The sequence below is a fragment of the Aedes aegypti genome, chromosome 3 (assembly GCF_002204515.2).
Source record: "Aedes aegypti strain LVP_AGWG chromosome 3, AaegL5.0 Primary Assembly, whole genome shotgun sequence".
Lineage (NCBI taxonomy): Eukaryota > Metazoa > Arthropoda > Insecta > Diptera > Culicidae > Aedes > Aedes aegypti.
In genome coordinates, this window is record NC_035109.1 from 205602856 (window position 1) to 205629767 (window position 26912).

General features: G+C 37.7%; 1 protein-coding gene across 5 annotated transcripts in view; it reads left to right on the top strand.

Moving 5' to 3' along the window:
• LOC5564774 (visual system homeobox 2) overlaps positions 1-26912 on the top strand; it is a 248507-nt gene that overhangs the window by 110936 nt on the left and 110659 nt on the right. For all 5 annotated transcript variants that reach the window (XM_021848920.1, XM_021848919.1, XM_021848921.1 and 2 more), the window contains exon 4: positions 6759-6885. In XM_021848920.1, coding sequence (XP_021704612.1) covers positions 6759-6885 — 127 coding nt within the window. The remainder of the gene's footprint in view (positions 1-6758; positions 6886-26912) is intronic.

Below are 26912 nucleotides of genomic sequence, written 5' to 3' on the forward strand. Positions count from 1 at the left end.
AAACCGGCGTGATCAACAAAACACGGCGGCCAAATCCCGCGCAAAAAAGCTGTATCGAGAGTGGTTAACAAAACCGAAATGTGTGGTTATGGATGACGAAACCTACTTCAAGGCCGACGCCAAGCATATATCGGGGCTGGAGTTATACGTTGCCAAATCACGGTTTGATGTTCCGGAAGACATAAGGAAGAAACAAATTGACAAATTCATCAAAAAATACTTGCTCTGGCAAGCCATATGCCAATGCGGTAAACTAAGTAAACCGTGCATTACAACGAGTACCATCAACAGCGAAATTTACCGCACCAAGTGCCCTTCCTGCAGTCTCATTGAGGCGAGACAGTATTTGGCCGGATCTGGCATCATGCCATTACGCGCGATCGACGTTGATTTGGTACAGAGATAATAACGTTGTTTTTGTACCAAAAACCTCGAAATTCACCAGAAATTCGTCCGGTGGAAAGATTTTGGGCTATAATGAAGGCCAAAGTTCGAAAATCATCCAAGTTGTTTAAATATAAGCTGGAATGGGAGAAAGCATGGATGAAAGTGACCAAAAAGGTTGGCTCCTCCATTGCACAAAATGTAAGGAGGGGTCTTAAGGGAAAGGTGCGGGCTTTCGCGAAGGAAAGGACATTGAATAAAGTAATTATGCTGAAACATAATACTGAAAGCATTTTTTTTAGTACAGGCCTTATATCTCTTCCACGTGCACAACTTGTTCCAGAACTCGATTTTTACTTGGCGTAATTATCAAACTCAGCAAGCCTCGTTGGAGAAAAGTACGACTCATGCTGTAAAATTCATCATTATGCAACTTTTTAAGCAAACTACTGTTATTGTAACTGCGAAGAGGAGCTTAATATACGAAAAAAACTAAGTATTGAACCAGGTCCGTCCCACTCGGGCTCAGATTGGGTACCACTTCCAGTACTGCATTTGGTCCTTCGGTAGTGCAAAAGGTACCCAAGTTTGACAGATCGCAGTACACTTTTCACGGCATTCTAAATTACCTTATGAGCCATAAAATATTAGGCAACTGCAAGGGACATGGAGGTCTTTAATTTGTCTTTGATTGAACGGTTGGGTTGTTAATACTTCATCATATACTCAATGTAAAATTACTTTCAAATCAAGATTATAAAAGGAATCAACATTTTGGACACAGTTGAGACCTCTGACTATCCGTGTTCGCTGTTTAAGTACCGAATTAACAAAAAATCTTTTTCAACTTACTATTTCAAAAGCTGAGTTTTTGATAATTATAAATCATCGGTGGATTTATAAATCTTCAGGTGGAGAGAGTTGCAACTGCAAAAAATAAGAAAAAGTTTATGTTTGTTATTGTGCACACTAATATTGGCTCAACCTTCGGAACAAAGTCCAGACAGCCCCAGTAGAGCTATATTTTCCGTAAGGATCGTTTATAAATCACGTGAACTATTTGGAACAAAAATATATCTAACCTATAGTCAAATATTAATAAAATGTGGTTTTTCTAGACAAACGTAATGATTAGTCTTTCTTCATCCATTCACGCTGATGTTCTCCTCATGGTGAGCCATTTTGGAAATCTAGGCTAGAGTTACTTCATTCTGACCAGTAGGTGAATTCCGGCGAACAATTTCTTCGAAGAAAAGAAATTTTCTTCCATTACTCACCAGCAAGAAAATTTTCTTTTCTTCGGAGAAACTACGCGCCGGAATTCGCCTACAGATGACTAAAGTATACAAGAGAAATGGCCTGAGATGTTCGAAAATTGTTCTACATCTAGGTTTATGTGGGTTATGTAGAATATGGTGTAACTTTAACTTAGTTTTTCCGATTGGGTCTTAAGGTAAGAAGGAGTATTTTGTCCGATTCATGATATATCTTAGTGAACGCACCAACTTGATATTTCGAAGGCAAGAGTTCGTAAAAGCCCGTAAGGAATAGTCACGGCTGTAACTTGTGCCGTCTTATTTAACATTTTATGATATCTGTACACAAGTTCTTTCAATGGTATGGAACAGTAAAATGCGTTAGGTAAACATTTAATTCACAAACATTTTGGTACCATTTTTTTAGGTCAATCCACAGTCTGTGGTCAATCGGTAATTCATTCGCAACATTCATATTAACAGCACTCATTGTACAGACCCAGTCGAAACTAATTTCTATGTGGACAAGCTCTCAGCTGCTTTCACCAAATCTAAAAGAAAAGAACGATTAGTAGGGTCGGTGTTCCCTTAGTGGACAGTCCCCTATAGTGGCACTAGTAGCTTTTTAAAGCCGTTTTTCTATAAATCTTTTCAAAATATTTTTTGACATGAAGGTCAGGACCTATTAATCTAAGTACCATTTATACACAGCTTGATTTTTTTCAAAAAATGATCGAAATAATTAGTTTTGCTTAAAATTTGAGCTCCCTTGCGCCTATTGTTAACCTATTGTTCCTATAGTAGCACTACTGAGAGAAACTATTTTTCATTATACAAAATAATTGATGAAATAAGAACTTTTTTTACATCAATCGAAAGCTTTTGATCCACACTGTGTAGGAAAAATATAAAAGTTTTGTAAAAATCCAACGCCGTGATGCTAGTGCTACTATAGGAACTAGAATTAGAAATAGTGCTACTATAGGCACATGTATTCCTATAGTGGCACACGCGATAATAAATACAAACATTTGAATTTTCGTAGTTTTCATATTTTTTCCACAAAACCAAGATAAAAAGCTTTCAGATGATGTAAAAATAATGACGCTAGCGTTATTTTTCGATTTTCTCTGATTTTTTGTTGTTAGCTATGCAACTATTGGCACATCGACCCTATTTGATAAGAAAAATGAATTTTCTTCAAAAACCAGCTAACAACATAACGAAAATATTCGATGCTTCCTAGGCATTATGAAAATAATTATCAGCGTAAAAACCTGGATAATTTGAAGATCATACAGTCTGATGCACTTACTCAGTTCATGTTGTATTAAAAAGCGTATGTTTGTTTCAAAGAATTCTTACGGGCCTGAAGGTACATGGGCCGTTACATAGGGTAAATAACTTCTTTGAAACCTCCATGATCCATTTCACATGATTTATTTTAGTCCAGCTACGTATGATTGTCTACATGCTAAGATGGCACTTACTTTAGCTATTGGTATGGAAAACGGCAATTAACTTATACAAAGTTTTCACAAAAAGCCCAAGCTTTTGTAAGTACGGATACGTAATTCAAAATGTAAATTTTCAAGGCAATCTCCAGTATATGTGCCATTAAAACCCGTGTGTGTTAGAATAGTCTGTCAACCAACTAGGCTATATAACAGGTTTTAAGTCTGCGGAACAGGACACACTGAATGCAAAGAAATCATTAATTTCTTTGATATTACATCATCGAGCTAATTAATGGAATACTAATTAGTAAATTTAATTGTAACTGTAGCTGTAATTTGTAACTGTAAGGCCATCTTCAGTGTCGTGGACTGGATTCGATTCAGAAAGTCAATATACGCGTATCTGTCAGATGGTACAAATTCAAGTGGATGATATAGAACTAAACTCGGTTTTCTTATAATTATGAATTTCTTTTTTTAGTTCTACTTCTCTTTTGGTTAAGATACCACCACAAGCCCTACGAGATACCTATGAGCTAGCAATGTCGTATGTATATATGTTGAGATACATGCTAGACAGATGCGTACCTCATAACCAAACGGTTCGATTTTCGTATGCGACAAAAATGTGAAACAGAATAGACTACCAACGTTTCTCAAATATACTAAGAATCCCTTACATTTCACACTTGATTATGAACATTCCGAGTAAAATTGAAAATTCTTCTTCAAACTGTGAATAAATTCATATGATACTTTGAATTATTAGGTCAGGTATGTGAAATTAATCTTTGCAAGTAATGTTAGTTTCGTTTCATGAATTTGTATCGCTTTATCTTATCTAAAAATTATTCTTTTTTTCAGTCTCCTAGAAAAGTAAAAAAACAACGGTGTGGCTATCTGTGGAATTTGACCAATACTGGTATCTTTATTTTTTAAATTACCATACAATGTTAAAAATAATGAAGATTACACGTCATGTCAACTTCATTTATACCATGTTAACATGACGTCACGTAAATTTAAGTCTGAAATCATGTAAAAATGTGTTATATGTCCTGTAACTAAACAAGATCCGGCTGAATTACATGACATATAATTGAAGTTTACATGTCATATCATGTAAATATCCATGATAATCCACGCTCTAATTATGTGCATTAAATATATCAGAAATTCACACGTTTTCGTTCGAACCGTGTAGGAGAGTAAGAGAGAGATTTCCTCATAACGACATCGGGCAGGGGTATTTTTGATCGTCTAATACACAACTTACAGAGGACCGTGTTCACTTCCAACCAAACTAAAGAGTCGCACACAAACCTTTCGTTTCAAAATAAAAAAGAATAAGTTGTGTTACATAAATGATTATTCTTTGTAACGTTTCACTACAACATGCACTCAGAAAGTGGATATAAAATTTATGTTTCAAAAGCCAGAACCTATGATCTCTTTATTCTGCCTCTTTCTGGTGCTACATCCTAACTGCGACAGAGCCTACTTCTCAGATTATAGTTCTTATGAGTACTTTTACAGTTACCAACCTCAGAACTCATTCATTGAAAATTGACATGTTTTGCATTCGTATGTCATTTGACAAGTACGAATAAACTCTATGTCCTGGTAATTCGAGAAAATTGTCTTCACCGAGTAATCCTTGACTGAAAGTTTTCTTCACCAAGTAATCCTTGATAGCTGCGCGTTTATCGCTGCGGCAATTTGGGATCCAAAACTTGTGATATTAAAACTAGTAATTACAAAATGAAATCGGCTCCGTAATGCCTCATAGCGTTTGAGCCTGTATACAAACAAGTACAAATTATGATAAGTTTCCAGAGTATTGAAAGATTTATTTGTTTATTTATTAGGAAACATAATTCAATGGAACAAGCCCTAGAGATTTTTTTTTCTATTTTTATACAAGACCTAAACTTATTATTACGGTAGTCGCTGGGTGACAATATTCCGCTTAAAACAATTTTTTTTTTTTTTTTTTTTAAATCTTTATTAGAGTGTATTTTAACACACAAGGGCTAGTTCTACACTGCGCTTAAAACAAGTCGTCGACATATTAAAATTAAAAAAAACTGCTGTACTCTATTAAAGTGATTTAACATGGCATAAAGTGGAGCGTTAGAACCATAATTAGTCCTATATTGACCGGGACGAAGAAACGTATGATTGCGTAGAATTCTCGATGTAACGATGCAGGAAAGAAAGGAGATTAGGTCAATCAATCTCCCATTTTAAAAGTTTTGCGATGAAAACTGCTTGGTTGATATATCTTTGTTGTTCATATGTGTCCATGTTCAGTAACTGACAACGATCTCGGTAAGGTGGCAGATTATCGAGTTCTCTCCATGGCAGATTTTTAAGCGCATCCCGTCTTCTGGATTCTTTTGATTCTCTCAACCCATATGGTGTGGTAAGGTGTCCATGCAACATTTGCAGTTCCAAGCAACGGTCGTACCAGTGAACAAGGCTTTCCGGCAGTAAGGATCGATGAAGTCGCTTGAACTCTTAGAGAAAAATCCAAGCTGGCGATTGGCCTTATCAATGATGTGCTGGTTAAACGAAAGGTTGTCGTGCAACATAAAGCCTAAGTCTATCACAACAGATCTTTCCAGTAACCATCCGTTGATTCGATAGTCGTAACAGATAGGCGTTACTTTCCTGTGGAACGATATAACTGAACACTTGTCGGTACTCAGAGTCTTCTGATTCCGTGAACACCATCCAGAGAACTGGTTAAGCACGGTTTGCTTTCTTACACTATACACTGTGATCTTCATTCTGAATAATGAAGTAGATTTTAAGGTCATCTGCGTATAAAAATCTGCATCCTTTCGGTAAAATATAAGTGACGTCATTGAAGAAGATAGAGAACAGCAGCGGTCCCAAACTGCTGCTTTGGGGAACTCTAGATCTGCATTCATATATTCCCGAATAGCAGCCACCAATTTTGACTCGTGAATTCCGACCCAATAAGTAGACCATCAGATGCACCTATTTTCTTCATTTTTCCAGAAGAATGCTTTGATTCATACTGTCAAAGACGGCAGTCAAATCAGTATATACGGCATCCACTTGTAATCCATTTTCTATGCTATGTTGTAAAAAATAGAATTTTCTTCAAAATTTGTCTACGAACACATTTTGTTGCAGAAAATAACAAATGGTTTCGTTGAGAAATCAATCAATTTCGTTATTAAAACATTTCTATCCAGTACGAGTAGCGTAAATGGTAGACAAACGCAAACAAATTCGAAAATGTTCATTTTCGATTTGTAAATCGCAATTTTTACGAATATTTCATAAAGTTTCAGAGTCGTTAGATTGTGTTACGTAAATTTATTTGGTGTGGTGAATGAAAATAGAATTATATTGGAATATTTTGCGTTATATTTAATAAAAGAAATACAAAAATCGGGTTTCCGTGTATTTTGTTACTTTGACTTTCTTTGTAGGTCATATTCTAGTGCGGTCCTAGCAGTTAAACTCATAGAATTAATGGCGTACATGATATTGTAATGTTCCCAAACGGGGCCATTACGATGCCAACAGAATTGTAATATGTTGAATTTGAAATGCCAAACTCCAAATAAATTTGATAATGTAAACGTAAATGTATTTAAACTAATAAAAGTATTATCTATTCCAGCCGTACAATATTCACCAGTTACCAGCTAGACGAGTTAGAAAAAGCCTTCAAGGAAGCCCACTACCCCGACGTGTACGCCAGAGAAATGCTTTCGCTGAAAACAGATCTTCCAGAAGATAGGATACAGGTGAGTCAATAAACTTTAATCACCATCTCGCTTCTCCGTGTCAAAGCTTGCAATAACTACCCGATACAATTTCTGGGTCAAGGATAAGTGCTGCGTAGGGGTTGATTTGCATAATGAACTTGACAAAGGATCACGGAAAAATGTTGTTCTATTCTATTAGACAAAAGGCTTCTCGCGAGTCTGCAGTACTGTGACGAACCCTTCTGCCAACCCAACACAAAGAAATAAAGACTCGTCATGCTCATTTCTTCAGTGTCACTGAAAAATTCGAAATATTCTAATGCGCTTTGTTCCCAAAATGTGTACCACTGGATGAGCCACTACCAACCGCTGCTGTTGGCAGAGTTTGTTGTTTCCTCAGGCACAATACCGTCGTCGACGGGAATGGAATTCCAACCTTTGAGCATAAATCATCCCAACTCTTCCTGCGCTGCTGGTGCCGTCGGGTGCTGACGTGGATGTAATTTAATCTCTGCTCCTCGCTATTTCAGGAAGCACAAGACGAAAACGAGCCAACTTCACACCTGAGAATAAAGCCAAGGTGTTTGTGTTGGCAAAATATTTCCAATATGGCTGCGCGCGATATCCCTTTTGTCTTAATTAACAATCACCAATCCTTTTGTGCTGTCCGTTTCTTAGTTTTTTCGCCTTCGCTCGCACTTTCCGCGAACTGAGCTTGGGGTTTACCGTAATCGCAGTATGCTGTGCCTCACGTCTACCACAGGATTCACTTGTGCTGCTGGTTAGACGAAAATCTCACTGTAAACGAGCGGACGCTGAATTGAATTAAATTCCTTTTGTTGAAGACTTTTCTCCACCCTGGTTGGCACTTATTGAGTTATTTAATTAAAAGAGACAAAAAATCACATCTCGTTAGTCTTTTTTACAGCCTTTAAATGAAACATCATCCGGAAATATAGCAAGCGCTCGTTGTCATGAAAAAAGGACAAAAAAATTCTGCATAGAGTACAAAGCAAGGACATCCATCCGTGGACAGCTCTCCAAGTTTTCACAGCTTTTTCTGCTAATAAAGTACAGATACAATTAAAATGTAACACACTCCATATTTTGTGCAATAAATTGAAGCCATTTTGGTATTCATAAATTTACTCTAGTTCGCCACCGAAAAAAATGTGCTAACAAGAGCACCGTCGGACTCAGAAAAAAAACCTCGTCTGATGAAAGGCAACACTAAAATTACCAATTAGTGCGCATGCGCCACCCTTCACCCTCCTAAGCCACCCACTGAAGTCTCCCGTAGTCGACGAACCACTGCTGTCGAGTCGTCGCCTGCTGAGGTGTAGAGACGCTCCGGGAAACGTAACGAGCAGAGTTTCCCCTTCGTAGCTGACGGTGCTCCATGGCATGCTGCTACCATAGAAACCATCCCCAGCTTCCATGGCAATCGGGGGAGAAAATTTATCTCACTAATACAATCTCCGGCGCCAAGTTACATCCACCAGCAAGATCAAATTGAGTTTGTTCAGAGATCTAAGTAATCGCTGAACGCTTGTCGGGTGGTGATTTGAGCAGGGTGGTAAATACGGCTACCAGAGCACGACACTCCACTTCACCGCGTGCCTCTTCATTTCGCTTTTATTCCTCGTAATATATTGATAGCTAATACCGAAGCACAGGGCTCAATACACTGCTACTTTACTACTGCTGGCTGGCTTGGTCGACTGGTTTGTGCTCCCGCTGATGCTGCTGCTGCTTTGCGCTTCCGTTTTGCTATCATAGCAAACCATGTGGAGTACTAGTGGAGCGCTACTACTATCTATGTACAACAAAGTAGGCTATGTACTGAGCTGAGAGCCGACTGAAAGTGGTCCCAAATTAGCTATCAGGGTTTGTTAGCTGCTGCTATTCTGTTGTAAAGACAGCGGGCGCATATATCTCTGATAAAAAATAAGCTAATGCCGAAGAAGCTCTTTTTTAGGGATTTGTAAATTGTTCTCACAGTGATTAGAGAAAAATGTGGAGTAATTTGTTTGATTAAAATGAAATTGTATCATGTTTGAAATCAAATTTCCTTCTCAAACAAACCAAGCAGTGTTCATACAGCTAGTGGAAGAAGCTCATTGCAAAGCTTTTCAGTGCGTTGAAATGCCGTCGGCATTTTGGAGTCTAGTTAAGCCCAAATCCCGCGTTGTTGGCTGAGTCACGATGTATTATTTTATTTCTTGATTTGTGGTTTCAAACAGCCGTAGCGGTAAACGTGAAACTATACGACAAGGCCAAGCTGAGGGTGGGTTCGAATCCCCGCCGGACGAAGATCTTTTAATTTTTTTTTATTTACCGTTGGGTATCTTCATACAACATAAAATTGAGGAGTAGGTTTTGACCCAGTTGGGACATAGTTGGGACATAAACCCTCTGTCACACAGCAATAGCTGGTTTTTGAAGTAACATTTCAATATCTGGCGAAAGTAGTCGAGTACACACATTCTTTGCAACAATGTAAACAGTAACAATCTGGACTTCGATCAACTAGTTTTAGCAAGAAGATATTTTCATTAAGACTCTTTAAACGGAGGTTTTGTTGTTCGGTACATTTACTCAATGAACCTTCTAATTCTGTCACGCTGCCATATCTGCCTTTTTATGGCAGAATGATAAAAAGGTCCTTGATAAGATGTTTTATCACTTCTTTGCACTTTATTGACAGATCTCACTTAATATTGCTTCATAATTTTTGACAGGATATTTTGCGTATTCTTGGTATGAGCATTGGAAAATTTTTAGGATAATTATTAGAAGACGTATGTTACTGTTTCTTCCAAAATTATTTTCAGTTTTTGTGTAAACCATTGACGAATTCCTCAAAATGCTATCATCAAATACCTATCTATTTTGTTAAACCGTGCATCTTTGCTTATTTTAACGCCACTGCATGTAACCTTCCGTGGTATATTTTTAATTTGATCTTCTGATTTGATTCTGTTTTACGTAGTACGACAGATTCATTACGCATTTCTGATATGATCTTTTAATAAAATTTCATACAGTTGAAGCTCGTTATAACGACAACTTTTATAGCGACAAAAGCTCTCTATCACGACATTTTTTGGTCCCTTGAAAAATATTTCAATATTATAACTATTCTCTATAACGACTTTTCTATATTATGACGGTCCCTTGCGATGTCGTTATAACAAGCTTCGACTGTATGTATTCCTGCCTCCAAGGATAATTTTTGTCAATGATTATTTTGGACCCGACTAAGCGATTAAGATCGTCCTTATAACAGAAAATGACATTCGCTTGACTGCTAAAATGAGGATCCTAAAAAAGGCTCCTTAGAGAGAGTATAACAGATTCTCTCTCACACAGGAAACGTGAACCAATTTCATATGCCACAAGATTCTTGTATAATCATAACTTTTGAAATGTATAAAAAAAATGTAAAATGTATTAAAATGTTTGTGATTATGGATCACCAAAAGATGACCCAACATTTTTTACTGAAAAATAAACATTTTGGTTTATTAATATTTACTAATCATTGCGTGCCACAAATATTTTTGCGCAAAGTGTGTCGCAGGGATGTACCGTTTTGACTCAATTGAGAAATTGAATTCTCACAAATATCTGCTGATTAATGGCAATAACGAATGTTCAAACTCACTGCAAGCCTTGAGTATTCGAAATATTATTCTTAAGGCTTGCAGTGAGTTTGAACGTTCGTAATAACCATTAATCAGCAGAGATTTGTTAGTCTGTGCAGCCTATGTGCTGAAGACGGTGTACATTGTCTTTCTGTCTTTCTTTCTAAAATTCAAATTCTCCGATAGATTCAACTGGTAACTGTTGACTATGCTGATAAAAATGAGGAAAATCAATATTAACAATCATATAAAAGTTAATTTGTTGAAAGAAACATTTTACGTCAAATGCCGAACGCTATCATCATTCGGTCTCATATTTCGAACAACTTGATTCAAATACCGAATAACAAGAATAGTAAGTAGGGTAGGTGTACCAATTATAGACATAGTGGTTTCCAATTCCGCCATACGTGATTACTTTAATGTCTTCAAATTTTGATTTTTTTGTGTGTTGTAGTAGTTAGATTTAGAATATATCTTGATGTTAAAACATTCAAAAAGATTTAAAATGTGAAAGTTATTTTGTGACTACAGCGCCACTAGCGTTCTACTACTAATATTTCTATTAGTGAAATACATCAACAAAATCCCCATAAGAAATCGAGTGTCGGAAAAAATATTTTCTAAGTAAAATTGAGGAAAAATTCTAATCGGATGCATCAGAGAAAATAAAAAATACTATCACCAAAAATTCTTAAAACACAATTTAAGATATGCTTATTCAAGTAGTGGGAAAAGTTTTTGATTTCACTTGCGCTATTTTGAAATGTTAGGCTTGGAAAAATGGATGAAAATACTACAAAAACGCTTATATCTTTTCATATGATAATTTCAGAGGTATGACGCCTTCAGAGAAAATGTGTATTTCGCTCATATCTAAAATTCTTCAGAACATAGTAGGCCTAAAAATTTGATATTTTCGTTAGTATTGAGGAAAAACCGATTTTTAGCTTAGCTCAGCTTAGACTGACTACACATATCAATGGTTGCTATTCCGTGATTGACCGAAGTCAGTGAAAATGCACAAAGAATCAACTAAAAGTTCGGCTGGGATTGGCCATAATCTTCTTCAGTGTGCATAATTCAGTGCCTCTATTTATACAGGGTCAATAACGGCGCCGGCCACGTCCTTGCAGTCAGGTGGGATTGGGGGAAGGAATGTTAGTGTGTAACCTTTGCTTTTTGGAGACCGTGTTTGCCTCTGCATCTCCACAAAGGTTACTGGGAGGGATGTTTGTTAATGGGGAGGATCGTTGGGTCATAGGATTCACTTTGATAAGTGATTAGACCATGATAAACAATGATTTGTGAGATATATACATGCTTATACGTAAATATAATATTTTCATTTGATATGAACAATTTCTATGTAGAGGAAAATTATGCCGACACTTGAGGTGACGAACCATTCAAAGTTTGTTGAACAAATACCTAAATGTAACATTCCTACAGCTGTCAGGACGAAAGCATGTGTTATTATATTTTACTCATTTGAAAAGAAACAAAAAACTCGATTGGTTGGGACATCATAGAACACTCTTATTCTTATGCCGACACTCACAGTGGTGAACCATCCAAAGTTTGTTGAATAAAGTGAACCTTTCGCAAGTCTACACTTGTAGTGTCGAACCATTCAAAGTTTTTTTAATTACAAAAATAAAGGTATATAAGAGGTGTTCTGAAAAAAAATGTTAAACATAAATGAATCATGAATCAGAGTTTGTGTCGACACTTACAGTGACGAACCATCCATAGTTTGTTGAAAAATCATATTTACATCCCACCATTGTAACGATTGAATGTGCAGTCATACATATTTTATAGATTAGAAATAGTAGCATGAAACGAGCTCACCAATTGATCCGTTATCCTTGACTGAGCAGCCACAATCCACTTTCGGCTTCACTCGTTTGCTCGGCTATAAAAAAGCACTCAGGAAAAAAAAATAATAAGCGCGCGACCCAAAAAGAATAAAAAAAAACTGTTCGGGCTTTCTTGACGCACTGCCCAGGAGCAAGCGTCAAGGTCGAAGGATCAAACAGAACTAACCGATCGCGGCACTTTTTCAGTTACTCCAACCGAACTCACCGTTCACGCCACTTTCTCACTTACTAGACCAACGCGCGACATGTCTGATCCTGCCCTCGTCGCCTGCCCCGGGAAAAGCAAGTGTCAAGGTCGAAAGATCAAACAGAACTAACCGATCGCGGCACTTTTTCACTTTCTTCAACCGAACTCACCGATCACGCCACTTTTTCACTTACGAGACCGACGCGCGACATGTTTGATCCTGCCCTCGTCGCTTGCCCCGGCAAAAGCAAGTGTCAAGGTCGAAAGATCAAACAGAACTCAGTATTGAGGAAAAACCGATTTTTGACCATAAAGTTCTAATGTGACCTATATCTCTAAAACTATCAGATATAGAAAAAAATGATATTCTACAAAGTTTTCGTATTTTCTATAATCTTCAATAATGTAGAATATTTTGTTGCGCTATCTTTTCAAGTAAAAAAGATTGAGAGTGAATTTCGAAAGCTATGAAATTTAACGCTTAAGACACTTTTGCATATAACGCGCCTTGACCAGACAAACAAATGTTCAGAAGACACCAAAACCCAATCTCCTATATTTTTCAAGTTATTAATTAATTCCACTTAATTTCATTCCGTGGACCAATGTGCCTTGGCGTAACTAGGATTTTTTTTCTGGAGAGGAACTCTTGTGTTACAGAAGTAATTTTGGTCGCAATAATCACGATTTTCACAAATTCCGTGTTTTGCATGATATTTGTAAATGACAATTATCTGCGAAATTTATTCATTCTTTGTTTAATCCAGTGAAAAAAAAACCTTAAAGAATTCTTCCAAAGAACTCACGAGGAATATCCCTTGCGATTCTTCCAAGAATTTTTCAGATATTCAACCTTGTGCTTTTAAAAGATTTGTCTGGGAATTGCTATGTAGGTTTCTTCATGAATTATTTCCATACTTTTTCAGTGCTTCATCCAAAAACTCCTTCACAAATTTTCACTGAGTTTCTCCCGGGATTCTCACGGAAAATCTTTTCCGGAATTAGTTGTTCGTTTCAAATTACTAATTTTTCCTGCAGTTTATTAGGCTTTCGGATCATACCAGAAAACTGTTCGAAGAATCTCTATCAAATTGCTTAGAACACTCTTTAAGAATTCCGCCAGAGAATGCTTTAGAAACTATTTTACAAATTTCTCCACGAAGGCCCTCTATGTTATTATTACGTATAAATTCCAATTGTTAGTTTGAAATATTACCAATTGCTCCTTAATCATTTGTATAGAATTTTCTGGAATAACTAAGGATTCCCCCAAGAATACAAGAAATTGTCCACCAATTCAGTCACCAATGTTGTCTTCAAGATCACCAAGCAATGATTCTTTCTACAAATTGTTCAGAGGGTTTACCAACAGTTTTTCCAAGTTTTCCTAAAGTTTCTCTTCCGATTCCTTTAACAAAGATAATCTTAAGATAATAATCTTATATAATCTCTGGGAACTTGCTTGATAAGTTCGGAGCAAAAATAATCCAGGACATCCTGCAAAAATCATTAAATGGTTCTTACAGGACTCCTCCTAAAAATTTTAATAAGCAGTTAAACAGGATTAAATTGGGAAAATGTTCTTAGTTTCTCAGAGAAGTTGTCCGCAGAACAATCTGCCATTTTTGCACAGAAAAATCTGTTAGTACCTATTAATTTAGATTCTTTTCAACATCAATGGTCCTCCTCACAGTCCTTCAAAAATCTCAAGAAAATTAAATTTTAAAATTTCTTCAAAGATGCCTGTCCAACCTTTTTTTTCTTTTCGAATATTCCTTCAAAGTTTCTAGCGGAATGCGTTCAAACTCTTCCACAAACATACTCAAAAATTTCCCAACCATTTTGTTCTTTGGATTTCATCTGAGAAGTTTATTATTGTCGTCGGAGGATTCTTCCGAAAAATTCACAAGAGATTCATCTAAGTGTATTCCAGATTTTTTTTTCTTTAAAAGGTGCAAGCGATTCTTCTGGGGATTTTTTTTAGGAAAATTTAATTGAAGATTTTGCAATTCATTCTAGAATTTCTCAAAAAACTTCTCTAGAAAATGCATCAGGTATTCTTTCAAGTTCTCGTTTTCTCGTTCTCCTCAATTGATTTGTTAAGAATTTCTAAAATCCCATTTTATGGCATTTCCGGTGAAATAACTATCCCGCTTTCACTACGTTTGACCGGAAAAGACATAAAATAGTGTTTTATAAATAAACAAACCCATCGCATCGAACAGCTTTAGGTATTTCTTTACAAATTACTTCTAGAGTAACATATAACAAAAAATTAAACAAGAAACAACTTCTTAAGAAATGTGTTAGATAATTTCAACTAAAAAATCTTGTCGGAAAAAACAAAAGTTAACATAGAATTTCTGAAACTTTTTGTCGAAATTCCTTACGATATACCCTATAGAAAAAACTTAAGTGGTTTTTGTAAAATTTACTACAAAAATTCTTTTTTTTTTCTTAGTTTTTCGTAATGGACTGTTTACTGAATTTTACTGAATGTATTTGTACCTAACATCATAGAAAACCTTGTGCATGAACTCCGATGTTTCATGATACTATGGAAAACATTTTTTAGGTTAACAGTTAAGTTTTAAGGAATATCCTTTCACAATTCTTTATAAATGTATGCAATTTAATAAATGCTCTGTTACTTTGCTAGATGTTTCTCCACAGTTTTCTGTACCGCCACGCTAATTTGGGAAGCGAAAGATTTTTTAGGGGTCTAAAGATAAACATTTTCTTTCCACTATTCTTGAAAAAAAAAATAAAAGAATGAAAGTACTGAAAAGTTTTCTGTCGATAATGAGAGTTATGTTAATTGGTTCAGAAGATTTTGCTTCACATTTTTTTTTTCTGGAGATTTGAAGGCAACATTTTTTTTTCGGAGATTTTAAGCAGAGTTTCGAGGAAAAAAACTAGAAGAGTTTCTGACCCAATTTGTGATGCATTTCTGAAATTCCGAAGGACTTAAGATGAACCTCACGGAAAAAATGTAATAAAAATGTGAAGAAAACTATTTGAACGAATTTCTAGTAAAACTTCGAGCGAAATATCTCAGTATAAGATTTGACAGAATCAATGATTCTCTGGAGGAGATGTGAGGGAAATCTTTTAACTTTTGAAAAGTTAAGTCATGATTTAGTTGAATCCGGGAACATATTTCAGACTCCATTTGTCGATATAAAATAGACATTGAAGGAATGATTGTCCTCCAGGAGGAATTCACGTTGAAAGTATGAACAAATCCCACAATATTATTTGACTAGTTTCAAAAAGATTTGGAAAAAAAAATACAAAAAAGGAAAATGTAAAAATTTTGTATACATATATTTCTTGAGGAACTTGTTTGTACTAAAATTCTGCATGGAATATCGATGAGTGGCTCCAAGCATTTTGCCACAAATATGTTGGAAATTGGTCAAATATATTTGTAATTTCTTACCTACCTTGATACCTTGATGGCTACAGCGTAGCATCACGCCATTGCCGGGCGTATTGTAGAGCTCCATCTTCGTCGGTCTTGGGCGAAACTTCTCCAGTTGCCCCGAACGTTTAGGGTCGCCAGGTCCTCTTCCACTGCGTACAGCCAGCGTATTCGTGGTCTTCCCCGAAGCCGCCGGCCTCTACCTGGTTCCCTGCTGAATATTATTTTCGCAATTCTTTCTTCCGACATTCGCACTAAGTGACCAGCCCACTGAAGTCTGCCATATTTTACACGATTGATAATATTCGCATCTTTGTACACTTGATACAACTCGTGATTCATGCGTCTGCGCCACACACCATTTTCGAGTTTCCCACCGAGTATTGTCCGCAGCACTTTACGCTCGAAAACACCGAGAGCTTTCCGGTCTGACTCTTTCAACGCTTCGTGCCCGTAGAGAGCCACCGGAAGAATCAATGTTTTATACAGGGCGAATTTAGTTTCGGTTTGCAAGCTGCGGGACCTAAGCTGGTTACGTAGTCCGTAAAAGGCCCTATTCGCAGCCGCAACACGTCTTTTCACTTCGCGGGAAACGTCGTTGTCACATGTCACAAGTGTTCCAAGGTAAACAAATTCTTCAACAACTTCAAACACATCCCCATCAAACACTACCTCAGCACTTACACCACCATGCCTGACTCTATCTCTACCTGCAACCATGTACTTCGTCTTGGTAGAATTGATGGTCAGGCCTATCCTCGCTGTCTCTCTCTTCAGAGGCACGAAGGCCTCTTCCACTGACCTGCGATCGATTCCAATCAGGTCTATATCGTCCGCAAAGCCAAGGAGCATGTGCGACCTTGTGATAATAGTGCCATTTCTTTGCACGCCAGATCTCCTAATAGCACCCTCAAGTGCAATGTTGAACAGTAAATTCGAAAGTGCGTCTCCCTGCTTCAATCCGTCTAACGTCACGAACGAGGTTGACACCTCGTCTGCGATCCGAACACTTGATTTCGAACCATCCAGCGTAGCACGTATCAGCCTAATTAGTTTCGCCGGAAAACCATTTTCAGACATTATCTGCCAAAGCTCATTTCTTTTCACTGAGTCGTACGCCGCCTTGAAATCAATAAACAGATGGTGAGTCTGCAAGTTATACTCCCGGAATTTGTCTAGGATCATTCGCAAGCTAAACATCTGGTCCGTTGTCGAACGGCCCTCACGAAAACCAGCTTGGTATTCGCCGACGAAGGACTCCTCGAGCGGTCTCAGTCTGTTAAACAGGATGCGCGACAGAATTTTGTACGCCGAATTCAGCAGGGTAATTCCTCTGTAATTGGCACACTCCAGTCTGTGCCCTTTCTTGTAGATAGGGCGGATGAGGCCATCCAACCAGCCGGTGGGCAATTCTTCGTCCTCCCATACCTTCAGAAGTACTCGGTGGATCGACTGGTAAAGCTGCTCGCTTCCGTGCTTGAGAAGCTCGACCGGGATCTCGTCCTTCCCAGCAGCCTTACAGTTCTTCAGCTCGCTGATAGCCTTTTTAACCTCTCCTATGGTCGGTGGGTCCACAGCTTGATCGTCATCATCTATGTTCATCCTGTTCCTCGCTACATTTCCATTCTCACCGTTCAACAATTGCTGGAAGTGCTCCTTCCACCTGGCAGCCACCGCCTTTTTATCGGTCAGCAAATTCCCTTCTCGGTCATTGCACATGGCGGGCACTGGTACGGTATTGTGCCGCGCACCATTGACCGTTGCATAAAATCTCCGCATATCATTTCGGTTCATGCTTTCTTGTGCGTCAGCTACCACACTTTCTTCGTGCTGCCTTTTCTTTCTGCGGTGGATTCGCTTTTCTTCGGCTCTCGCTGCCCTGTACCGCTCTCTGTTCTGTCGGGTACCGGCCACAAGCATACGGCTTCTGGAAACATTCTTCATGTCTGTCACCCTCTGGCACTCTTTGTAATTTCTTATGCAATTAAAAAATAACTTGTAAATATGTAGCTTAGAGTTTAAGCAATAAGTTTATTTATGTTATATTACTTTAATCGGGTACAGGTCGTTAGGCTGAATGTCGTTAGGCTGAATGTCGTTAGGCCGAATGCCGTCAGGCCGAATGCTGTTAGGTCGAATGTCGTTAGTCCGAATGCCGTTAGGCCAAAAGGGTCGTTAGGCCGAAATATGATTTGATCATTTACCAATATTTCAAAATGCAAAAAAAAAACATTTATCAGTGTTTTTTTTTTCTTTTAATAAAAGGCTTTTAATAAAAAGCACTCGAATGTCAAGAGTAGATGTCAAACTGACTTTGACGTTTGTGTACCGTTGCATTGAAATAACACAATTTGCATCGTATTATACTCCCGGCTTAAAACCTTGGTAAGGTTGACGGCAGACGGAAATATATTAGCATTTAGAACCCGGGGGCCCAGATAGCCGTAGCGGTAAACGCGCAGCTATTCAGCATGACCAAGCTGAGGGTCGTAGGTTCGAATCCCACCGGTCGAGGATCTTTTCGGGTTGGAAAATTTCTCGATTTCCCAGGGCATAGAGTATTTTCGTACCTGCCACACGATATACACATGCCAAAATGGTCATTGGCATAGTAAGCTCTCAGTGAATAACTGTGGAAGTGCTCATAAGAACATAAGCTGAGAAGCAGGCTCTGTCCCAGGGGGACGTAACGCCAAAAAGGAAGAAGAAGGAAGAAGAAGGAAGAAGAAAGAATCCGGAATGATGAATCTTGCTGAGAATGAGTTAATGATCAGACAAAAAATTCTGAAGTTTGGTGAAGATTAAATAGTCAAGTTTTAAAACCAACTTTAGAGATTGTATACATCAATGGAAAGTTGATGAAAACAATTTTTTTTTTCTAAAATACTAGCATATGATCTTAAATATCTGTAATTATAGATTGACTTAGTTTTTCAGCTAATAAATGTGTTTGGAAATCGGGTTTTTACCAGCTTTCGGAAAACCTACACCTCTGTGCATCGCTCTGCTTCGTTAAAGGATCCAGGGTGCAAAAGAGGTGGAAAAGTATCGAAAATGATAATGATAATCCGATCCTCTTGGAATTGCTTTTGTTGGGCTCATTGAGCCCTCTTTTATGCTGCTACTGGATGCTGGTTAGGTCTTTCCTTAGTAGATAGGGTTTTGGCCCAACCATTTATGCTTCATTTTTTGTAAATCATCCACCAGGTCACATTCACCCACATTGATTGTGTGGCAGCATTATTGAAGGCAGGGAGGTGATTCTGCATTGCCCCAGAAATGGCAGGAAGAGAAAACGGAGAGACGGCTTTGTGGTTAGTGGCTACGTGTGTTTGTTGAGCCTATTAGTCGTCGTGGCGCTGAGCATGACTAATTGGATTTAAAACACCGAAAATGAAGGGCCACCTCGGTTCCTCGGAGCACGTGCCGTATTTGCGGTCCAGGGATGCTACGGTGCGCTCTCTCGATTATCAAGAAATTTGATACCCTCTGGGAAACAATATCTCAATTTTGCCACAAAAATCTCACTTTCGATACCACCATCGGATCGAAACCATCCTGCACAGTTTTAATTTGCCACTTCGCAAAAGTTGATTTCGGTGTCAATAATTTGGTAATCTGATACCGCAGAAGTGTGTGAACGAGATTTCGGTGGGTTAATGCTATCGTTTTCCGTCTCTCCATGCGATGGCAATTGATTGTTAGTTTTGCTCTCTCTGACTAATTATATGCCCATCGTAATTTGCTGGAAAACTGCAAACAAGTCACGCTTTGGCGGATATCCAATTTCACGCTGTCATTAGTGGTCGGAATTTGAAGTGCTGAAGTGACCTTGCCGTTCAATTGGACGCTTGCTGTCGAATGTATTTCGTGTAAATCGTTCGATATTCGAAATGAAATAAATTGCAGCTTTATTAAGTATAAATCATGAAATTAAATTTTGGTTTCATAACTAGCAAGTATCACAACCTAATGATGCTTATTTTTAAATGGATATGAATTGTTTGCTTGGCTCTACCTCATTTGGCATAATGCCATTTGGCATGATGATCATTTGGAATAACGCCTATTTGATATAATTCAAAAGAAAACATTTTCTCATATTCCTTATTTGTAAATTCTCGTGGATTTTCATCCATAATAAAATATTTGGAGCGTAGACTTTGTTTTTAATTCCCCCTGTCCACGTGGTTTATGTTTGATCTCTGGGCAAGTTAAATTGTCATAGCTGTAATACTAAATATTTTTTTGAATATGCATATTATTCACATTAGTTCCAACCGGAACACTTGTAGCTATGAATACTCATTCGAATCACTCATAGAGGAGTAATATGAGGAGCATATAACCTAAATATATAACGCATTCATCGTGGCAATAGCAAATTGCTACGATTTCTGTCTAGAATTATTAATATTTTTAACCGACATCAGTTCCAATGTTTCAACATTGGATATTTTACATAACTCATTAGTCAAAATCATTTTTAAAATTTTATGTTGAATCGTCTGCAGAGCTTTCTTGCTGGTATTACAACAGCTAATCCATATTGATACAGCAAACAACATGACTGGCTTGAAAATTTGTTTGAAGATCAAATCATTTAGTGATTTTTGAAAGTTAAACTTTATCTAGCATGAGCCCCATCTTACCAATTTATTTGAACCCCGCTCATCGTAAAAATATGTCTACTAGAACTGCCCATAGAGCTTAGTGACATTTGAACACACGTAGACTAGCATACGCTCGTCATACACAGTTTGTTTTTGTTTTCCTCAAAGAAACTTGCACATGCTTTCCAGACTCATCAAAATGCATATGGAAATATTACCCAATTTGCAAAAAATATACCCGGGTTCTGGGTGTTTTTCGGGACAGAGTGCATATTGTTTTCCTCTAAGGTTCACAAATACATCTACACTAGGGCACCCATACCATTGAGCGTGAAAACCACTATACTCGCCATACAGTTCCATTAGGAAATTCAGCATGTCGAGAAAAACGCTTCTAAACATATTTTCAAATGTTCTCGTTTCGCCGCTGCTGAAAGTAGTAAATCGTGGTAGCTTCACTCAACACAATGTCTTTGAAGAATTTAAATACCTTTAACAACGAAAATACAGTTGAAATGGTTATTTTTCATGTCAAAATATAAGATACAAGCCAGTGGGACTCGTTTTCCGAGTATTTCACTTGCCAAACACAAATATACCCGCATACCAGTCCCATTACTTGGGACTCGCCTACTTTGTTATCGCGCACCTTGACACATTTACGTTTAGGTTTACAATATTTCCCAAGGCATTTTTCTTTTTGGAAATGTTAGTACTCGCATCTTTCCAATTCAAATGGCCTTTGAAGTTATCAAACTATATAATGGTTAAAGTGATAGTTTTGAAGAAGTTCAAGGATTTGATTTTACAGTTCCTGCATCACGAAAATGTTGGATTTGAACCATACTATATAGGTAACAACTGAATAAGAACTGATTACCCTGATGACGGCAAAACTGTTGGCGATTCTCTATATGTGTATGATCTTGCTATGCCTGAAATCATTTGATTTCCTTTGCATTAGATGTCGCAATTTACGATTCGCAAATACTCAAGTTAACTTTGACTATGGAAACCTTATCGACAATGCTAGTGGCGATGAGCGCTGGTTTCAAAACCCTCAAACTTCATACTGTTGAAATATGAGCCTGTTGGAGAATTCTTTGGCAATTTTTTTGTTAATTTTTGTTTAGAAGCTTGCAAGAAAAAACTTCATGATGTGGTTCTACCACTTATTGCAAAATATGGGAAAACTTTCATGTCGAGCAAGAATAAGACTTCTATTTTCTGACGTTACGTCCCCACTGGAACAGAGCCTGCTTCTCAGCTATTCACTGAGAGCTTACTATGCCAATGACCATTTTTACATGTGTATATCGTGTGGCAGGTACGAAGATACTCTTGCCCTGGGAAGTCGAGAAAATTTCCAACCCGGAAAAGATCCTCGACCGATGGGATTCGAACCCACAACCCTCAGCTTGGTCGTGCTGAATAGCTGCGCGTTTACCGCTATGGTTATCTGGGCCCTTCACGTGAATAAACATGGGAATTTCACGTGAATAAACATGGTTTTAAACATGCAATTTATATTATTATCTTTTTAATGAAATAAAAATAAAATCAAAAAATCACGGTGACAGACAACATAAACTATAATAGGAACAGGTTCACTTCAATTTCCCCGTAATTATTGAATGGGACTGTTATGCGGGTACTTTCAATATGGGACGCACATAGTTTGGTATTTTTTCCGCATTTTGTCCGTACAAAGACACAAATTTGAGTATGGAGCTAACTCAAAAGTAGTAAAAATTCATATGGGATTCTTATGCGAATATGGGCAGAGAAGGTTTCAAACAAGGAGCTTTTTGTTTATGGAAAAAATTATAAGTTGAGAAATTTTACATTTTTGCAAGTATGAAGAAAAAATATCCAAACTTTTTTGACACGCAGGCTTCGTCCATCGGAGAGGAGTTCTGATAATTAACCTAAAGTGTACGGTTGGACAGATAACTTTAAATTATTTTAACAATATATGTTGGAATTTTTTTTTTTAATTATACAATCAAGTCTTCATTCCCAACACTGTCGAATACTCTTCTATGTCTAGAAGAAACCAGTAGAACGTATAAAATTTCTTACACGTAAAAAATGGTGAGTGGTCGAATTTCTATGTCGGAAACCGAACTGTTCAATGGCAAAAATTGAATTTTCGTTGATGTGGACCATCATTCTGTTCAAAATGACATTTCCAAATGTTTACTGATAGAGGAAAGCAAGCTGATTAGACGATTGCTGGAAGCTCTGCAGGATTTTTGTCTGGTTTTAAAATTGGTACGTCCTTGTTATTTTTCCATGTGTCAGTAAATTATGCCAACTGCAAACATTTGTTATATATATCAACCAAAAATAATAAACTACTCTCTGGAAGTTTTTGGATGAGGATGTAGAAAATTCCATCTCAGCCAGCGGATTCCATAATTTTGATTATTTCTAATAATAGTTCTCACTTCTTCCAAATCAGTCACCCATGAATTTTCGAAAACTATCTCTTGATTGAAAATGCTTTCGAAGTCCTGAGTAACTTGATTTTCAATGGACTAGTGAGTCTTAAATTAAAATGGTGCGCGATTACTATTACTTGATGTCTGTTCTCCATAGGTTTCCCTCTGTTCCTGTTAAAGCTTACCAAAGTAACATTATAAATTAAGTCCATTGTAAAACGAATATGTAACCGAAAGCTTTTGGGCGCTATTCTTGCCGATAGAAACCACACTCAGAGACCCCTTGCGATAAATTATCTCAACTTTTCCGCTCTGAACTCCGAGCAGTTATTATCGGATGGTTTATGGTGGCCGAAAAATTTCTTCGCTAAATTTGCTCCGAATCCGATCCGGAAATAATCTGTGTCAAAAGTGAACTCAATTTCGTTGTTTGCCATCCTTTCGACATTGGATCACTTAAACCTGCCGGCTATTATTTCCATAATAGAATCGTTTTCTACACCATTAACTGCATTGTTTATTATGTTGTGATAAAGATTTTGATTTAATTTATTAAATTTATGTGAAGCGATAAAAAGCAATAATCGTAATTTAATTCAATTCCTCTCTCTATCTCTCTCGTGTGTACGCCAAAACAAATACCCGACGGATGAACCCAACTAACGGTCTGACGTTAGGTTTTTCTTGGCCCGGAAAGATTCCCGGGAAAAGTTCGTCACCCGTCAGCACCCATTTATGTTTGACCGAACTTCTTGCCGAGGCGAGGCAGCAAATAGTAGCATTCCAGGCGCACTCGCTTCAACCAGACCAGACTAGAGCTGAGGCCCATCGAAGCACACAGCGACAAACCATCCCCAAATGCACGGAAAGACTAGCACAATTTATTATCACAGTCATAATTTGATAATGTTTATAATGAAATAATCTCGCCTTTGCCTCTGTGTACCATTGGCGGAAGCCATGCCGAAAAGAGCAGAATTTTGTTGCATGCCTGCTTGTAGAAAACAAGAGTGATCGTTGGAAACCACTGGTAAAGCACATTCGCCGCCTACTATTCAGTGGCCTGATGGCAGACAAACGGACGGTGCTTCGAATCCACATTGGGGATTTCCACAGCGAACTACCATGTTGAACTGTATCGCACTGTGCACATTTACTCACAGTGGCTCAGGGGCCAACACCTCAAAAATCAAAGCAAATTCATTTCATTTTTATTCAAAATTTTGAGTAAATTATACGAAATTGATCAAAGCAGAAAATCTGTACACACATGCTATTCCAATCAAATAATAGCAATCTCATAAAACACTAATAGGGGTGTACAGGCAATATGTCCCACCAAAGGGGATCGTCAATCAAAAACAGCTTGAACTATCGTTTAACTTCAAATGACTTGTACTCATGTTGTGGCGTTGCGTGGTAACGGAGTAATTCGTAGATTGCATACTGAAAGCTGTCATGCTAGTTACTTTACCATTCTTATTCCAACTGCTTATGGAACACTATTTTTGAAGGACGCCTATCTTCTCTTTTACGAGGAAAGGAAAGGATAATAATGGCATGACACTCATTTGAAGAGAGGCCAGTGACTCACCGACGCCCTCATAGATGTCAAGGAGTTGGATGATAGGAAGGGCAATTGTCTAGGATTCACTATAAGCGAGTTATTTGATCAGATTCAAATTAAGTTTATGTGTAGTTGAGTATATGTTTTGTATGTTTTTGTAGGTAATTGGGTACAAGTGTAAATGAAATGTTTTTATCCATGCGCACTTGTTTGCTAGGGATGGGGCAAGGTAATTCTAGCTAATGTGCTTTGATTTAAGCGCCATTAATCGCTTTCTGAAACAAGAAGGTAAATTGACCCAACCCGATAATACAAAAATAGCCCAGATTGCATTAAAAATAAGCAGTTTTATCGGAACGCCAATTTGTTTGTCCTAACGCCCAATAGTAGAGCAGTCTCCACAAAAAGTTCCTATCATTTTGCTGAAAAATAAAACTCACATCCTCTGGACGATTCCGCTTTTTAATTCACGACATGAGTGCGTCGTCAATTGAGCTCACATAATAAAAAGAACGAAACTGAATATTTTCTTTTGGTTTTAAATATTCTCTAACTTTGCGTAGCACAATGACCGTAATCGAATGCGGTTTTGTCACTTTTTTAAATATTTATTTAGAGAAAGCACTGAATCTTATCATCAGATCTCAAAACCAAAACTAATATGCTTTCTCATTGTAACTTATAAGCATCTAACTGTTCACTAACAAAAAACTATCCGGGTAGCATAGCACCGGCCGAACCACCAGCGATTTTTTTTGTTGATTGGCCGCCCGTGGATGCTACTCCAGTATCGCCAGATCAGCTGCACTTACACAAGGAACCAACCGAATGACTGCTTGGGACTAACAGGCATCCTCAGTGTATAAGTGCTGGTGATCTTCTATTTTTAGGCGATAATGGTGCCTGCCACGTCACAATGCAGACCAATGTGGGGAAGGGGGAGGAAATGATAATGCACTTACTGGCCCACTGTAGACCGTGGAATCCGACTGCATCTACGCCAGTTCATGCGGGAGTGTATGGATTTGGGGAAAGGTATGGCAGAGAGGTTTGCTTTTGTGGTTAGCAGACTGCCTATGTATCAGGCGTAAGAAAAGGCATGCACGTGGAAGAATGGAAGCGTTAGGGGAAACGGTTTCTTGTCCGCTCTGGTTTTAGCGTTTGCTATGAACGAATAGTTTTGAGTGTAATAGATTTAGAATGGAAGATAGAAGCAAGTGAGAGATATACAACTACAAAGTAAGAGGAAAGGGACGGGTCTGGGATTGAACCCATGACTTTCTGGTTATGAAGCAGAAGCGGTAGTCATCAGACCACCAACCCCGTCACTGGCCGAACTATCAGCGAATTCACGAAAAAGTCTACCAAGCAGAACGCCACAAGCCTTCTTAAATTCAATGTTCGCAAACATAAAACACATTTACCACTTTACATAACTTTTGCAAGAACATTTGCAATTGGAAAATAAAGAACAGCCAATTATATTTTCCCCCAGCCGAATTGGAAATACGCGTGGAAATCAAGGTGACAGAAAATTCAAAACGCAGCCGCCGCGCGCACGGCTTGCTGCGAACTCCTCAAATGACTTGTACCTATGTTGTGCCGATAAATCATGTTCATATCTACTTGAAAGTTTTTGAGCTATGGGGCAGTATGAGCCATCTCATTTACTCGAATGATTTTTGTTCAAAACAAAATAGAGAAGAGCTACTGATTGAAGCTTTGCAACAAATTATCAATTTTAATGGCGTATTTTTGATAGATATTTAACAAATAACAAACCGCCTCATAAATGTAGTATTAAATTTCGACACTTGATTTCACCTATTTTTAATAGTGCAGTGCAAATAAGGCAATTCATGTTTATGCTCAAATCACCGTTTGCTTCACTAAAATCTTGTTAGCGTATTCCGCCTCAACCCTTCACTTTTTTGAAAATCATTTGCTTTCCAATAATTTCTGTAATATCAGACGTTCCAATAGATGGACAAAATTTCCCAGAATAATGAATATAATTGGCCTAATTTAAAACTGCTAAATTGCCACGATTTTCATGACAATCTGCCAAAATTGTGTCACGTAGTGTCAGTTGTCAGGTATATCTTAAAGAAAAAACAAACAAAATTTGAAAGAAAATGACTAAAATCTTCAGCCAAAGGTTGCACAGACTGCTATTTTTTCGTTCAACGAATAGTTTCCTTCGACTGGAGCGCCACGCTTTGTGGCAATCCCAATATATCCATAATAATTTCTACTATTTCCTAGCTACGTAGGAATATTTTCAGATAATTTTTTGCGCTC